The following is an 18,291-nucleotide window of genomic DNA, read 5'->3' as shown; positions in this document are numbered from 1 at the left end:
ATGCCCATTACTGCTGCCTGGAGCAACCTCAGGGGCACAGATGTCCCACAACCCATAATCTGGTTGCTAGGAAACTCCTGGCACAAAATAATTGGGAAAAAAATGAAAATAGAGAAAAACTTAAGTAATGGGGCAGACAGGGAGGGAGGGGAGCTTTTCTCCTTGAACAGCAGATGTTTAATGAGAAGCAAAACCAACATCATCTTCCTGATCTTCAGCAGCGAGAAACAGCACAAATCTGGAATGGCTTCGGACAGCGTGTGAGGCTTATTGTGAATTCAAAGTTTAACTCCACGTTCTCTGGAGCTCGGAATGTGAATTTCTGAATAAGGGTGGTGAAGAAGATGAACAGCTCTGTTCTAGCCAGCTGCTCTCCAGGGCAAACCCGCTTTCCTGGAAGGGGAAGAAAGAGCAGCTGATGGATTACTGCTATAATTACAGGGTTAAGTGATAGCAAACACAGCGTTCTGTTCCATTAAAAATTCACTCAGACAGTAAGTTCCCTGAAAAACTTGCCAATTGCTTTAATTTAATCACTACTACCACCTTGGTGTTTGCCATGTTCTTTCTAAGATGAAAAAAATGCTATGTAAGATTTGGGGACTATTATTATTATTATAAAATGTACTGATAGTCTCAAAGGAGCTCTAGACATCTCTAATTATATCCACATTAACACTGTGGGTCTTTGAACCCCTCTAGCAGCTGGACTATGAGTCTGCTACTACCTCTGAGCTAATACTGTACACACAAAGCCCCACTGTGAGAAGCTGAATAGGACTTTATGATCATCCTTTGTACTTAGTTAGAATTATGATGGCTCCTAGCTATCCTCTTCCCTATATTTCCTCCTCTTGTATGTCCATTGAACTCTCTTCTGCATGAGAGATCTCTTCGTTGACAGTGGGGAGGGACTGTTCTCCAACAAGAATGTGGGAACTTTCCTCAGAGCTTTACCACTTAATGAAAATGTTGGAGATGGTTCTCAGAGGCAAACTCTGAAAACCAGTTAACAGCCGACTTGCACTATTAACAAACACAGTAAAAAAGCCTGCATTGGTAGATGGAGTGAGGAAGGAATTTTCCTTTGTGGTACAGTGTTGCCCAGTTAGAATTGCCCATTACAAGGATTTTAAGTTTTCCTCTGAAGCATCAGGTAATGGCTAGTGTCAGAGACAGAACACTGGACAAGATGGACTATTGGTTTGTCCTGGGATGGCACTTCCTAGCTTCATCTACTTTTAAAATATGACATTGGCCTTTTCATGCAAAAACATTCCCTCACACATGGTCTCACCTGCAGAAAAAGGCAGAAAGGCTTCCCGCTTCCTGAACTGGCCATTTTCCAGGAAATGCTCAGGATTAAATGTATCAGGAGTTTCCCACACATTCTTGTCGAACATTATTGATGTCAAATTGGGGATCAAAGTGGTACCCTGCAAAAGGGGAGGAGGAGGAGAATGAGAACTAAAAACAAGTCGGTGGGTATGTGCTTGAAGGTTACATATTGAGCCATTTTGTTTTTAAAACTATTTTATTACTTCTCTTAGACCTGATCTACACACACAGTGGAATTGGTTTAAATAAAGGTGTGTTTCTTTAACAATTTAAGGTTTGTCTATACAAGGACATCCAAGAAAATTAATTCAAATTAACTAAAGGTGTGAATTTGAAGTGGACTAGTTAAATTGCTTAAACCCCCGTGTGAACTCACTAATTCAGAATTAAAGTAGATTTAATTCAGTTTAATAACAGTGTCCACACAGGGATTTAGTGCTGTTTAACTAATCTACTTCAAATTCACACCTTTAGTTAATTCAGATTAATTTTTCTGGATAGCCTTGTATAGACACGGCCTTCATTAAACCAATGCAACACCCTGCACAGACACTTTTAGTTTATTTGCAGTCTGATTTTTATTGGTTTGACTTGTGTCAGTAAATTACAATTATGTTAGTACGGCTAAACCAACGGAAGCCAGTTTAAAACCAATAAAAGTGTGTCCACACAGGAGTTTGCATCAGTTTAACTTTTCAAACTGATTTTTAGTTAACTAGTTCAATTTCTGTGTGTACATAAAGTTTTAAACTAAAACTTGCTTCAGCTGTTGCTTTTTTTTTTTTAAGCTACCTAAAATTGCTACCACATAACAAGAAACTTCCCATCCTCCACCAGAGAGGGGCAAACATTGCAGTCAAGTTATAGGATTGATTGTACAAACATTAAGGAGTCAGCTCTCTCCATGAAACAACTGATCAGGTTACTGGGAGGTATAAGAAACAACAGGTTGTTTGATATTTACTATTATAATGAGAGCTTGGTGATTGTTGCTAAAAACTAGCTGCTAAAAACTAGCTTTTAATTAGTGCTATTTATTTATCATAGCAGAGTTTCCTAAGACACTTAAGCCTAACATATCAAAATTCTATGTCCTCTTACTATTGGCTCCCATGGTCTCTGGGTCTCAGTTTCATATCATTCATGAAATTACCCTATATTGTATTTTTCTTAACACCAAAACTGAAGTCTTTGCAGCGCACAGAAAAATCAAGGAATTAAATGAATATTTTTTTATAAAATGAGAATGAAGCCCTTTTTACATAGTAACTTTTCTGGAGAAAGGAATCTTTATAGAGAACTTCTGTAGACCTTAATAGAAAATTATAATTTTTCTATGGGATTTTAGATCCATCATATATAATGTAATAAAGAATTAAATCACTTCTATAGATGGATTTTTAAAAGTCATGAAAACGATACCAACCTCTATTAAATTATTTTAGTTTTTAGAGAAATTTCTAAAGTACTCTGTTAAATTGCTATTGGATTCTAATGGTTTCACCTGCTTTTAAATTATATGAGATTTTGCCGTAAAAGAATTAAAAGTTAGATCTAACGTCAAACCAACAGAAGAAGAAAGGAAGGTTTGGTTTCCTTTCAGGTTACTTTTGGCAAATGGAATCCTGCCAGGGTAGTGTCACTGGTTGCCATTCTGGGCACATTTATAGGTACTACGTTGCCCATCCTTTGTACTTCATTGAGGACTGCGTTGGTATACGGCATATTCTCTTTGTCATCCATCATTGGTTGCCGGGACTGGCCAATCACTGTCTCAATTTCTGTTTGCACTTTCTCTGAAAAGAAGCCAAAAGCCACATTAACAGTTATGATGAGGAGAAGCAGTTTTTCTATTTAGAGAGCCTTGAATTGTTCAGATTTTCAGCTGCATTTTTATTTTTAAAGTGCTTTGAGTGACAGGTGCCTCCTTCCTCTTTCCAAATCCTGGATGTAAATGCTATGCTTAGTCACAAAAAGGTACAGCATGGGCAATAGCTGTGCAAGGCTCCCTCACGTTGCCTTGCCAACCTGCCTTGACCATGCCTGCACGGAATTAGCTCTAGCCCTCAAGTGGTGGAAGATAAGTCAGGACCCGGCTCAAAGCCCATTGAAGTCAATGGGAGTCTTTCCACTGACTTCAATGGATTTTGGGTCAGGCCTTCATTATTCATGACCACTCTGTCATGGGGATGTCTGCTGAGGCTGTTACAAAAAGTGCCAATTAATAATAAATCATCATACATTTATGGAACTTTCTATCTCAAGATTTCAGCATGCCTTTCAATATTAATTAATTAAGCATCACATTACCCCTGTAAAGTAGCTAAGAATCATTCCCATTTTACAGATAGGGAAACTGATGCACACAGAGGTGAAGTGACTTGTCCAAGGTCACACATGAAGTCAGTGCAAAGCCAAGAAGAAGTCAGTTCCCAGGAGTGAGCATTTACCGCTAGACAGTCCTTTCCCTCTCATGGCTGTGGTGGTTGTTGTGCAGAGACCTATGCACTTGGAGCTGCAAAGACCCCACTAGCTTGAGGATTTCCAGTGCCAAAGCTCAGATCTAGCCAGTACAATAAGCCTTCATTTGTTGTTCTCAGTGCTGTTCCCAGGGAAGTGAGAAAGCCAGTCTTTCAGCTACTGGGGCTCACTGAGGAATTTAAGGACAGAATATAAGGCCTGATTCAAAGCTCACAGAAATTAGTGGGAAGAATTCCATTGGCTTCAGTGGGCTCTGGATCAGGCCTATAAGGAATAAACTGAAAGGAAGGAAGGACAATTTCAATTTTAAACTATTACAAAATCTACCTTGAATTTTGGGATATACTGCCATATACAGCAGAGCCCAGCGTATGGTTGTGGCAGCTGTTTCGGTCCCAGTTAAAAACAGATCCAGTGTGCAACACAGTAGATTTTCCTCATTGAAATAAGAGATGGAATCATCCTTAGACTTTAAAATAAAAAAAAATATATATATATATATATTAGTTATATGTGGTAGCATGGACGGGCAAATTATCCTCCTCAAAAGAAAAACCTAAGGCCTCACCAAATTGATGTAATTGTTAAAATTAATAGAAGATGTGTGTCTAAATCCTCTGCACTGCCTCGGAAATCTCAGTCTTGGCTTTTTCATATATCTAGGGTGAGAACTGCACCCCATTGCCCCTTTACTTTGGGTAAGAAGGTCAAAGCAGGGGGCCCCAAAAGCCCTGGTGATACCTGGAGGAGGATCCCCCCCAATAGAGGCAATGGGACAGATGGCTGGCAGGCTGCCTTTTGAGGACCACTTTCCTAATCCCAGGGCAGGAAATGTGTCAAGGGCAGAGCCACAGCGTGATGCACTGCAAAGATTCTGTTCAGCGCTGCGGCCCATAATGCCACCCAGGCTGCTGTAACTTAGGATCCCAGGGCTGTCTAAGTTACTCCAGGGGCCTTTCCAGCACCTAGAGGAGGAGGGTGCAAAGATGACTTAAATGCACCTTAGCACCCCCCACCCACAGCATTCCTTCTGCATTGCAATCTTGTAAATCATAGTCACATTAGAAAACCATATTCAGTTGAACAGTCCTATTGATGTTTTTGATATTAACTCATGTCCATCAGAGTTTCAGGTCTGGGTCTCTGATTTACGTTAATTAGTTTGTGATACATCCTTATTTCCCCTAGACCATTTTGAAAATCCCATGTGCAGTATGGCAGGGCAGTGACTTTTGGCAAATCAAGGACTGCATTTTTTAATGTTAAATTTCATTAAAAAAATTGTACTTGAGAATTCTCATAGACATTAGATTAAGTGACCTTCCAAGTGCTTTAAAACAGCATGCTGTACATTGTAAGTACTTTTAAATGAAAAATAACTATCCATTCAAACAACTTTTCTTAGAAAATTTTGCCCTAAAAGAATTAGTGAGCAATTTAGAATGGCAAAATCCAAATGACATACACAGCTCCAGATAGTTTGTCTGAGAAGCTAGTGTCTAAATTCTAAGTGTTGTCTATTGCTTTTTCTTTCCGTTGCGCAGTAAATTGTTGGTTCTCTTTGTCCTCTTACCTTTTCTATTTCCTTCAGATAACAGTCAATGAAGTTTCGGGTTTCAGATGAATTCCAGTCCTCCTTGTGCTTTGCAATCACTCCTTTCACAAAATATTTAAGTTTCTCCCAATGTTTGAAAATTTTATTATGGGGCCCTGGGACCCACCTCATTAGCCAGGGGAAAGCATTATACAGCTGTTAAGATGTAAGGGAACAGGAAAAATTAATACCTCGTAGGATCAAGAAAAAAATCGATTACAGTTTAACACATCTAGCACAGTTTATTAGCCTGATTCTCCAAACATTTACACCAGGGCAAAGCAGGAGTTATTCCACTGAAGTCAATGGAGTTACACCGGTGTGAAATGGGTGTGATTCAGACCCACTGTTTTCTGATAATAAAAGTTTATTTTTTTAGAACTCATGCTGGCCAATAAAGTCCCTTAATCTGAAACAAAACTTAAAAAAAACCAACCAGAGTCTTATGGTGTAGACCCAGAATAAATCAATTGACTATGGAGTTCTACAGATGTAACTGAGATCAGAGTCTGACCCACAATATGCAGAACTGCATAATCTATTCACAGTAAAACTCCAAATCAATCAGTATTGGCCAGATCTAGTTATAAATCTGGAAACTCAGGCCAGTCATTAACAAATAATAATAATTAATACCTAGTTCTAGTGCTTTTCATCAGTAGATCTCAAATCGCAATCTTAAATGTATTTATCGTCACAACACATCTGTGAGGTAGGTAAGTGCTATGATCATCCCCAGTATGATTCACAAATAAAGCTAGTTGAAAACTTGGGGGGGACGGACATTTTAAGAATAATTTTGTCCATTTTCCACAGAAATTGTAGAAGTTTATGAAATTTCCCAAACACATCTATGGATAAACCTTTTAAATGAACCTGACGTGCTACAGGATTTGCATCACGATCACACAACATTTGTGTGTTTTCATATAGCTTGGATGTGAAACAACATACTTGGTGGTTTCTCTTTATTTTTAGCACCCACACCATTTTATGTGAAAAGTAGGGCTGTGAAGCGATTAAAAAAATTAATCGCGGTTAATCGCATTGTTAAACAATAATAGAATACCATTTATTTAAATATTTTTGGATGTTTTCTACATTTTCAAATATATTGATTTCAATTACAACACAGAACACAGTGTACAGTGCTCACTTTATATTTTTTATTACAAATATTTGTGCTATAAAAAAAGAAATAGTATTTTTCAATTCACCTCATACAAGTAATGTAATACAATCTCGTTATCATGAAAGTTGAACTTACAAATGTAGAAGTATGTACAAAAAATAACTGCATTCAACAATAAAACAAAGTCCACTCAGTCCTACTTCTTGTTCAGCCAATCACTCGACAAACAAGTTTGTTTACATTTGCAGGAGATAATACTGTCTACTTCTTGTTTACATTGTCACCTGAAAGTGAGAACAGGCATTCACATGACACTGTTGTAGCCAGCATACAAGATATTTACATGCCAGATGCACTAAAGATTCATATGTCCCTTCATGCTTCAACCACCATTCCAGAGGACGTGCTTCCATGCTGATGACTGGTTCTGCTCCATAAAGATCCAAAGCAGTGCAGACCAACGCATGTTCACTTTCATCATCTGAGTCAGATGCCACCAGCAGAAGGTTAATTTTCTTTTTTGGTGGTTCAGGTTCTGTAGTTTCCACATCAGAGTGTTGCTCTTTTAAGACTTCTGAAAGCATGCACCACACCTCATCCCTCTCAGATTTTGGAAGGCACTTCAGATTCTTAAATCTTGGGTCGAGTGCTATAGCGATCTTTAGAAATCCCACATTGGTACCTTCTTTGCGTTTTGTCAAACCTGCAGTGAAAGTGTTCTTAAAATGAACACCACATGCTGGGTCATCATCTGAGACTGTTATAATATGGAATACATGGCAGAATGCAGATAAAACAAAGCAGGAGACATACGATTCTCCCACAAGGATTTCAGTCACAAATTTAATTAACGCATTATTTTTTTAATGAGCATCATCAGCATGGAAGCATGTCCTCTGGAATGGTGGCTGAAACATGAGAGGGCATGCGAATGTTTCGCATATCTGGCACATAAATACCTTGCAATGCTGGCTACAAAAGTGCCATGCGAATGCCTGTTCTCACTTTCAGTAGACATTGTAAATAAGAAGCTGGCAGCATTATCTCCCATAAATGTTAACAAACTTGTTTGTCTTAATCAATGTCTGAACAAGAAGTAGGACTGAGTGGACTTGTAGCTGCTAAATTTTTATGTTGTTTTGTTTGAGTGCAGTTATGTAACAAAAAAACCTTACATTTGTAAGTTGCATTTTCATGATAAAGAGATTGCATTACGATATTGTACGAGGTGAATTGAAAAATACTATTTCTTTTGTTTATAATTTTTGCAAATACTTGTAATAAAAATAATATAAAGTGAGCACTGCACACTTTGTATTCTGTGTTGTAACTGAAATCAATATATTTGAAAATGTAGAAAAACATCCAAAATATTGAATAAATTTCAATTGGTATTCCATTGTTTAACAGTGCAATTAAAACTGTGATTAATCACGATTAATTTTCTCAATTGCAATTAATTTTTCAGAGAGTTAATCATGTGAGTTAACTGCGATTAATCGACAGCGCAAATAAAAGCCAGAATTAAGGAAGCGATACTCACGTGAAGGAATACATGGTCATTTCCCATAGATCATTCTACTTTTTTACATAGGAAAAGTCAGATTCCCCTCACTTGATTCTGCTCTCACTCTAACTACTTTACTTTTCAGGTGTCTGAAATCAAAAAACAAACCAGCTTTACCTGGCCCCAAAAATTTCCTATGAGGAGTAATGTCTCAGAGAGTAAATGCAGTAATTCCTGGAACTGACTGTCATGGTATTCAAAGCGCTCCCCAAAAGTGATGGAAGAGATAATATTTGAAACAGCACTATTAATTTTATAATGAGGGTCAAATGGTTGCCCTGGAAGAGAAAATATAGGGACAGTGTCAGTTTAAAAATATTCCAGACTAGTGTAATAATACCACTGTAGAGTCTTAAAACTGAAATATTATTTTAAATCCAATTTACTTTTCACCACTTATACTGTTTTGGTTTTACGCTACGTTCAGTATGGCAAATGAATAGGGACTCCCAGACTATGAGTCAGCAGACCTGGGTCCTATTTCTAGCGCTTCACTGGCTTGTTAGGACCTGGGGCAATCCACTGAATCTCTGTGGACTTCAGATTCCCATCTGTTAAATGGGGTTAATATTTGGTTACTCATCTACTTAAAGCATATTAACATCTACATATGGAAAAGCTCTACATAAGATCTAAGTATTCTTATTTTCTAACAGTTCTATAGTCAGTTTCTAGTCGATTTAACTTTCAACTTTTGTGCACTAGCACAAAGCTGACATGTTTGGGTTTTAAATATTGCAGGGGAAACCCAACTAAAGTATCCAGGAAAACATTTATAATATTAATATAGTCTTAGGTTTTGTACATTTTAATAACATTTTCTTATTGGTCCTAAACAACCAGACTGCATCCCTTTAAAGATTAGCTTTCCTCTACACATTGCATACTAACTGTATTCCACAAACACCACTACAACGGATTTCTTGGCATACCTATATAAACTATAAAAGACAAATAGAAAGTTATGGGAGGATAAGTCTGGATGGCTGCTTAAAAATCCATTATTGGATAACAATACATATAAGTCACATGCTTTTTTAAAATAAGGATTACATAGATAGAATATCAGTGTTGGAAGGGACCTCAGGAGGTCATCTAGTCCAACCCCCTGCTCAAAGCAGGACCAATCCCCAATTTTTGCCCCAGATCCCTAAATGGCCCCCTCAAGGATTGAACTCACAACCCTGGGTTTAACAGGCCAATGCTCAAACCACTGGGCTATCCCTCCCCCCAACATCATGCATTGCATGTGCTGTTCTGTTACGTATCCAAATACTATTGAAATCTCCCATGTTTATTTTCCCAACACATATAAAACATATTCTCTAGCACAAAGAAGCCTTGATTCTTGATAGTGCCTAGGAGCCCCAATCATAATAAAAATAATAAAAAGAAAATAGATAAACCTCTTGTTTGGGCAGATTATTGCATAATTGTCCTTTATGGACCTCTTTGCACTTCCTTCTGAAGCATCTTGTACTGACCACTTTCGGAGATAGGCTACCAGAGTAGATGGAGCCCAGGTCTTGATCTCATATGGCAATTCCTATTTTCTTGTGGTTGTTCTTTTCACTGGTGCCATCACAGTGCATATATTTACGTGTCACAACCATTCCAGGTGTTTCTGGCCTAGGCTCACCAAAGGCCATGGGTAGTGTTGGCGCGGATCAAGGGGGCTGATCAAGATCTCTGTGTGACTGTCCTGAGAAAAGCATAGCTAAAATCTTAGGACAAAATAATGTAAGTTCATTTCTTACCTTTCTCTTCCTCTATTGCTTCAGTAAGATATCTGCTCTCTTCCTGTATTCGTTCTTCAAAGCTTACACCAATGCTTTTCAGGGCTGATAAAACAAATTTTCTTTGTTGCCTCCAGATACGTCCATTTGATGATATCAGCCCTGCAATTAAAAAAAACATTTTATATATATATATATATATGTTTTGCCATATGCAGGAAACAGTTTAAAAATCATCATTAGAGTATTAAAAAAACAAACTTATTTTTAAAGTACATTTTTGCATGGGAATTAAAACCCAAAAGCAATCGGCTTACACTCCGGAGCTAGCTTTACAGATTTGCTTTAATCTGCTTTTCCCCCTTTTCTCTTGAGCTTTGTGTGAATAAAAGGGGTAAGCACAAGTAGTTTACTATTAGTACTATTACAGCGTTGGGAGACCTGCATGTGGGGAGTGATTTTCTTTGTAAGGTTCAGCCGTGGTGCTGCGTGCAGCTGGAGGAAAGAAAAGTAACGGGGAAATTAAAAAAAAAAGAGTCACACAGGCTGGTCTACACAGAAACCTTACATCAGTGGAGCTACGTCTCTCTGGGATGTGAAAAATCCCCACCCCTAAGAGATAACCTCTAGATCATTTAGCCTGACCTCCCGTATATCACAATCCACCAAGACCACCCCACAACTGAAAGAGACCAAAGTATTGCAGTCCACAGGAGACTAGACTGTTCCGTGCTATAGGAGGGACAGAGGGGGACCAGCACTCAAGGTCCCTGCAATGGCAAAGAAATGATTCAGTGAGATATACCCATAAAACCCTGGCAAGAGACCTACACACACATGCTGCAGAAGGAGGCCAAAGAGACCCCCATGGGAACTGCCAATCTGACCTGGGGGAAATTCCTTCCTGACCCCACATAGGCAATCAGTTAGACTCTGAGCGTGTGAGCAAGAACCAGCCAGCCAAGCACCTGAGAGAAAGAATGCTCGCAGCTGCCTCAGAGCTCTGGCCACCCCTCCCACTGTCCCATCTCCTGTGAAACTCTTTAAATGTGTCTGGCCCCTTGCATTTATTTAGCTCCTTTAATCTAAATAGTTCCCCAGGTATAAACTAGGATATTTGGGCCAAATGCTGAGGTGATTACTAAGGGCTTGATTGCACCAGCCTCACTCACACTGAGTAGAAGCTGTTTGTGTGAGCAATCCCATTGACCTCAGTGGGCTCTCCTGTAAGTACTACCTAGCCTGAGTATAGGCAGCAGAATCAGACACTCCGTTTTTACTGACAGACTCCCATTATCTTCAGGGGTAGCTATGTGTGTACCTCTCACAGGATGATCAAGAGCATTTACGTTACCATGCTGTTTACTATTGAGCGTTGAAAGAGAGAGAGACAGACACGGATGGGAAAGCTTCAGGACAACTGCACTCAGAAATGCTCAAAATGTAACCACCATCCCTGTTTACTTCAAATATTTTACTCTTCTTTTCTTATCTTATTCTATTTTTTCCTTCTATTTCTTCCCAGTAGTAGGCAGCCCCAAGTAGAAGACAAACTTTCCAATGTCAGTGGGAGTTTACCTCAGTCAGGACTAAGTTTGATTTTGGCCTTATATACACAGAGTCACCTTTGCCAAACACTGAAGTGCACCAAGCTCTAAGATGAAATACAAACACATGTTTTGCAATTCACATCAACCCAACAGAATGATTTACAGAATGAGTGGGAGTGTTCAGTTAGATAGATAATTGCACCCACCTGAAATTACATGGGGGAAATGTGTAGGCATTTAGGTGTACAGTTTCTGAGCCTGTACAGTTAGCAGGGAGTTTTCCTAGTGCAGCAACAGGCACAGGCTTTAGTGATTGTACAGTATCCTTCTCCTACATGCCTGTTACTGTTACTGATAGGACAATACTCAGTCTACGAATTTAGCTCTTTTTACTGTGCTCATTGCTGAGGTATCGGTGTCTGACAGATTTTAAGGTTGACTAGGTAGATGAGATAATATCTTTTAGTGGAGCAACTTCTGTTGGCGAGAGAGACACGCTTTCGAGCTTACACAGAGCTCTTCTTCAGGGAGCTTGTCTTCTACAGAGCTCTATGCGGCTTGAAAGCTTGTCTCTCCGCAGTAGAAGTTGCTCCAATAAAAGATATTATCTCACCCTCCTTGTCTCTCTAATATCCTGGGACCAACATGGCTACAACACTGCAAACAACAGTTTTTAGGGTCAACATTTTCCAACCTTGTTGCCTGAGGTTAGGGCCCTGCAGCTATGTAGGCACCTAAACCAAAGTGGCCAAAGGTCCAAAGAACTGGACGCTGCAAGTGCTGCAGTGCCTTCGGAAGTCAGACCACTTCTGTTTAGGTGCCTACATGGATTTAGGACCCTAGCCTCAAGCAACCCAGGTTTGAAAATTTTGGCCTAAAAGATAGCTTTGTCTCTTCCCCATTGCTAGTTCATGTTTTCCAGGTCACTGAGATTTCGCGAATTGATTCAGGTTCAGAAATACCAAACCTGCAGTAAATATGTAGCTAACCTAGGGCCAGATGTTTAAAGGTATTTTCAATACCCTAAAAAAAATCTGGGTCCTATTCAGCAAAAGTGCTTTATATGTTATGGTGTCCAGCTGACCCAAAATTGGGAGGGGCTGTTTACACTCCGTTCTAGCTCTCATGTTAAATTCAGTGAAACCAGTCAGAATGATCCCATCCCCCAATCTTTCAGAGAGAGGGAGTAAAACAATATTTCCTCACTGAGATTTAGAAACACTGGAACAATTCCAGCTCTCCTGTGCATCCCAGGTAAAGTTGCTGGGATTGTAGCCAAGGGCAGAATTCAGCTTTTTTTTTTTTTTTTGGAATGGTCATGCTGCCGATCAGGCGAAGTAGCAACCAATGACAACCACATCACGGGAACTCACCAAGGCCTTTAAAAATTTCACGGAGAAGTGGTATATGTGGTCGATCTGCAAATACTTCAGCTTGATGGATAAGAGCTTCCTTCACTAGTTGGCATCCGTTGACCACCACAAATGTCAGATTTCCAAACTGCACACTGAAAATGTTGCCATACCGGCCAATAAGCTGAAAGACACGTTCCTCTGATTTAGTTACCTTCTGTGCCAAACAAACCACTGGAAGGCTGGAGATGGTACAAAAATACTGGCAAGCTGTAGTGTAGGAGAGATGCCTCCTTAGCAATCTGATCATAGGCATCGCCTAAAGCTCTGCTCTGTATAACTTGGACATGACTCTTACACACTGGAACACTAATGCTAGAGGATGATCCAGATGAATCTCCTGGAATGTTCGGTAACATATGGGACCAACGTTAGGCCAAAGTTCTCATCAAAAAAAGATGAGGAACCATTATATGGTTCCTCATCATCTCCGTGCCCTCCCCCCCGCCCCACACTGTTACACACGTAGAACTAAATCTAGGTGGTTAGAACTAAAACTTTGCATATTGGCTTATACAGCATCTGCCAAGGCCTGGATTTTCCATGGCACATTCCCTTACCAATGTGTGCATATAGCATCTGTATGGACAGGGTTTAAGACACCTGCCACCACCAGTCAGAGTCAGACTGTGCTTAATATTTAGGCCAGCCCTTACCTTCCTCAGCAGGTTAATACCTTCCACACTGAACATTCACTTTTGATCCCACAATGTTCTCTTTTTCCAGGAAAGGAAGATACCATTACCATTTAGGATCAGGAGTGTTTTCTCCATCAGATTATAACAGTTCTGAGTTGGAAGAAGAGGACAAATCAGAGGCCTAAAAGCATTGAAAATGCCCTTAATGCTCTGCCCGAATGGGATGTCTTTATCATCTGTAGGATCCTTCTTCAACACAGCAAAATAAGTACAAGGAATTATAGCTGGCCCTTGTCTTACAAGCATAATTGTTATTTTGATGACTAAAACCTATCAGACATGTGTTTCCCAAGTTCTCCCAGGCTTCACTCAAGAGGAATGGGAGACAGTGAGAACAGCACCCAGGCCTAGGCTGGATGCAACACAAGAGAAGATGTATTTTAAAGTAATAGCAAAAGAAAACAAGCCAGACCTCGGAGGGATGTTACTTTGCCCAGCCAGTTATAATGGAGGGTAAGCCCCCTCCTCCACTTTTTCGGGGGAAGATCCTCAGCTGGTGTCAATTGTCATAGCGCCACTGACTTCACTGGCAGTTAGGACTCTTGGATACTATTCCTGGCTCTGCCACTGCTTCTCTATGTGACCCTGAGCAAGTCACATAGGCACTTAACCTCTTTGTGCCTTAGCTCTTCCATCTGTAAAATAGATGGAATGGGACAAATCCTGGGCACCAGAACAAAGGCAAAGTAAATGGACAAAGGCTCTTCATAAGTCTGCATAATTGTGAATCCACCAATCAGCTATCATCCCTTCCCCAATCTGTCTCAGCTCTTCCGTGATACCACAGAGAGGCAGAGGTGGGATGGAGTCAGCTTCTACACAACCTCTCCGCTGGAGTTCTGTTGCATTTAGGTCCCTTCTGCACCCAGGAAGGTCCAGTAACAGTTACCTACACCACAGGCTGTTGTAAGGCTTACTGTCTGTAAAGCATTTCCAAGGGTCTGCTATAGACCACGCTCTGTACATGCAAAGCATTAATACGATAAACTTCAGTCAGGCTCTTACCTTCTGCAGAGCGAGGTGGATGGGCTGCTTAAAGTCCACAATAGTGCCAACGAAAGGAAAAAGTAGTGGCCCAGGTGGAAAATTCTTGGGACGTCTCTTTTTCACATGATCAGCAATTAAAAGAAACACAACCAGAATGACGAAGAGAGTCTGAGCAGTCATCCTTTCCCAAAGGGAAGTTAAAATGCACCACAAGCGCAGCTGCATCTTGACTGTCAAAGTACAAATTTTTTTAATGCCAAAAGGGACCTGGGCTCTGACCCTTGTCTAGTCTTGCTGAGATGGGAGGTAGAGGTGGGTAAAGTAAACTGGCTAAGATGCTAATAATGGCCTGGTTGGCAGGACTTGCCAAGGGAATGCTGCTTTCTCACAAACCTCTGTTGTCAGAACCCTCACAAGATAAGCAGTTTTAAACTCCGTCACAGCAAAGAAAACCCTGCTTATTCAGCTAAACAGAAGCAGTCTTGCAAGCTTATTTGCAGCTTTACCCCTCTGACAGGTCCCTCAGCTTTCTTGCTGGAAAACCATTCCCCCTCTCTGCCTTTAATTAACAGTGAGCTCCTTTATACAGATACCTAATTGGGATTATAAGCATTACAAACATTTTAGGTTGCAGTGAAAGCAGCTTACTTCACTAATTACATATGTAGGGAGTTATAGAATTTAAAAACTGTAAGGCACCTGAGGTGATGGGCGCCATACAAATGCCCAAGGGACTGATCCTCTTAAGTGCTGATCACCATTTATGAGATGCTGTGCATCCTCAACTCCCACTGAAGCCTGGGAAGCTCACTGAAGTCAAAAGAAGTTTAGTCTGAGGAAGGCTGGCACAAATAGGCCCTAAGAGCCCAATCCCGTAAGGTGCTGAGCACCCTAAACACCCAGTGACTTCAACTGAAGTTGAGGTGGCTCAGCACCTCACATGATTGGGGCTTGTGTCCCTAAATCTCTTTGGCCTTTTGCAAATCTGTCCCCTAAATAAATCCCCTCACTCTTTAGGGTGAGTAGCAGGCTGGAGCAGCAGTGAATTAGCTCATCGCTTACTGGCTAAATTTTAACTCACATTTATATGGAAATTCTTTTAAAAGTTTTTCATTTACCAAAACTCAATTTGCAGTCAAGTAAAAATGTCAATTATGATTTTTAAAATCATTCTGGTAAAAATTTCAGGAGCAAATATAATGCAAAATGTTAATATTGTGATGGTGTTAATTTATGAAAAAAGGTGCCCTGGTCTAGGAAAAAGCTTTTTGTGCAAAGTCTTTTCCAGATCTAATTTCTGCTGGGCTGCTATTCATTGCTGTAGCTGGAGGACTGTATACGTTAGTGGCTATTTTAGAAGCATATGTAGTCTATGTGCTAAACTACATTAGTAAGTGTAATGAACAGTAATGCTTTTTTTGAGCGACAGCCTGACTGGAACCCAATTCTGCCCTATCCCCTGTGAGCCATTGTAGGATTGCCAACCAGTTTTTGAATCCTGTAGTGAGGAGCAACATTGCGAGCAGCACACTACCTCACAAGCTGCAGGTTAGCTTCAATGTAAATACTATCCATCAGCCTGACAGAGCCATGAACACAAGCTAAGCCAGGCAACAAGCTAGCCATTCACTTTGCCAACAAGTCAGCTCTTTTGCTCGGGCAGACACTTGCACTGCTGAATTTGTGACCAGTGCAGAGACATCAGCATTCAGCAAATGCATTTTTGCTTATGGGCCAGTTTCTCAAACGTGGCCCACTGGGTTTATTCTCAAGGGGACACTACAAAAGCCCACAGTTGCACTCCTTACTCCTGCATTCCAGTTTGTCCTCTCAGATGGAGGCTTTGATGGATACAATGGTCCTCCCCCCATGCAGTTTTCTGTGACATTCTGGTTTTACAGTTTGTACCTAAGTATCTACTAGCCCTATCCTATGCTACGAGTTGGTCCAGTCTTTCCTCCATTTGAGTAAGGAGTATAGAATAGAGCCCCTAATCCTGCCATCATGGATATGACTCTGTTGGTATAGGTAAGTGCCTGCCTACCATGCGACATTGTCTTGAAAGAGAATGGGATAAGTCACCAACTTCCATCGTGATGCTGGAAGCCCAGTTTCGCTCCTCTGTTGTTGGATGGATGATACGATTTATCAGCATGGACTAGAATACCAAGCAATTGGGATGTGTGTGAAGCTCAGTTGCGAAACATGTTCTGTAGTAGGGGTGGGAGACTCATGGCTGGGGAAGGTGTTACACGAGGAACGTTATTTTCTGCATCATGAGTACATTTGCTTGCACTTACCTGTGCCCTGTCAGTCAGAAATGTCAGGTCTCTGGTTTTGCTTGTCCAAATGTGTCTCTCCCTGGAGGGGCTCAATTAGCCTGCTGCAAATTTTGAGGGAGTGTTACAATTTCACCTTAACAGGTTTCGGAGTAGCAGCTGTGTTAGTCTGTATTCGCAAAAAAAAAAAAAAAGAGACTTGTGGCACCTTAGAGACTAACAAACTTATTTGAGCATAAGCTTTCGTGAGCTACAGCTCACTTCATCGGATGCATCACTATAGTGATCCCATTCTCATGAACCAGCACATTAGAGCGTTGCATTGTGCAACAGTATTTCTGGCACCAACACAACACATGGTAGTGTGAAAGCTTCGATTATAAACACATTTTTCCTGCACAGCAATCTGTACAATAGCTACTCACCTTAGATCTTAAAGAGTCCCCATTACCATAGTGTCTGAGCACCTCACATCCTTTAATCCTCACAACATCCCCCATTTTACAGATGTGGAACTGAGGTGCAGAGGGATTAAGTGATTTGCCAAAGGTCACAGGTCATCTGTGGCAGAACAGGGAATTGAACACAGGTCTCCCACCAACACCCTAAACACTGGGCCATCCTTCTTCTATGTGATGATCCATTGCAGATATGAGTGTAGAGGGACCACAAAGAATAAGGGTATTGAACGGACAAACAGCTGCTGATACACCAAAGCATCTTGAACAGCCAACAGACAGCAATTGGTCCATATGGTTTCTACCTTCTTCCCTGGCTAGATGTCTAACTGTTTGCAGAAGGTTTTGAAACATTCTGTTAAAAATGTAATTGCCATTTGTTTTTTGAGATCTAGTATCCTGATATCTTTTCCGGGGAATGAAATTCAATAAGGTAACAGAATGTAGTTCAACTGTTACCGTATTTTAAGAACATTATTTAAGTGACAGAATTTCTTAATGATTAGAAACATATGTAGGGAAATAACTTGATATTGAAAATAAGTGGATACACTTTGTTCCAAACCATTTTTATTGAACTGAATAGCAACATTAACCATTGCAATTCACCTTTCAAGCCTTTGCAAATCAGTGACGTGACTGACAATATGAGTCAGATTTCCACAAGTCTGTAGGGCTAGATCCTTAGCAGATGTAAATTGGCATAGATCCAGTGAATTTAACAGAACCACACACTGATTTACACCTGTTGAGCATCTCACCCTTGTTTTTTCTCCCTGTACCTGATGCCCAGCTGGTCAATGCCAGTCTCCAAAAGCAATGAGATAGCAAGCAACTTTTATGGCATTCCAGACTTCTGATTGTTTTGATCCCTATCTTAGGCCCAAATCCTGACAGGGGTTTCACACCCGCATCTCCCCCTTTAGGGCCACTACTGCTAGTTGCTGATTGCACCCAACCTCCGGTGCCTTGAAATGAGCACCGACAACTGCCGCTAATGCCCCATTTGGTACATGGAGCATGACCCAATGCCTCTGAAAGTCAATGGGAGGCCTTCAT

The 18,291-nt window shown here is 40.5% G+C and overlaps 1 protein-coding gene across 1 annotated transcript; it reads right to left on the bottom strand.

Moving 5' to 3' along the window:
- Positions 1 to 214: 214 nt before the first annotated feature.
- LOC141992944 (cytochrome P450 2J2-like) lies at positions 215 to 14,720 on the bottom strand. Its single transcript, XM_074962290.1, has 9 exons — positions 14,514 to 14,720; positions 12,772 to 12,934; positions 9,870 to 10,010; positions 8,230 to 8,390; positions 5,393 to 5,569; positions 4,147 to 4,288; positions 2,947 to 3,134; positions 1,298 to 1,436; positions 215 to 393 (listed from the first exon to the last, which is right to left on the bottom strand). Exons 1-9 carry the CDS (start codon positions 14,718 to 14,720, stop codon positions 215 to 217), a joined length of 1,497 nt encoding a protein of 498 aa, XP_074818391.1.
- Positions 14,721 to 18,291: the final 3,571 nt, after the last annotated feature.

The sequence above is a fragment of the Natator depressus genome, chromosome 8, assembly GCF_965152275.1.
Source record: "Natator depressus isolate rNatDep1 chromosome 8, rNatDep2.hap1, whole genome shotgun sequence".
NCBI lineage: Eukaryota > Metazoa > Chordata > Testudines > Cheloniidae > Natator > Natator depressus.
Note: the sequence above shows the minus strand (reverse complement) of the source record. Positions and strands in the feature narration are given on the sequence as shown.

Bases quoted from the DNA above. Each gene is read 5' to 3' on its own strand.
- LOC141992944 (XM_074962290.1), bottom strand. From the start codon at position 14,720: ATGCAGCTGCGCTTGTGGTGCATTTTAACTTCCCTTTGGGAAAGGATG. The intron at 4,289-5,392 runs GTAAGAGGACAA...TTTATTTTAAAG, and splicing joins ATCTGAAGGAAATAGAAAAG to TCTAAGGATGATTCCATCTC. The intron at 1,437-2,946 runs GTAACCTGAAAG...CCCCTTTTGCAG, and splicing joins CAGGATTCCATTTGCCAAAA to GGTACCACTTTGATCCCCAA.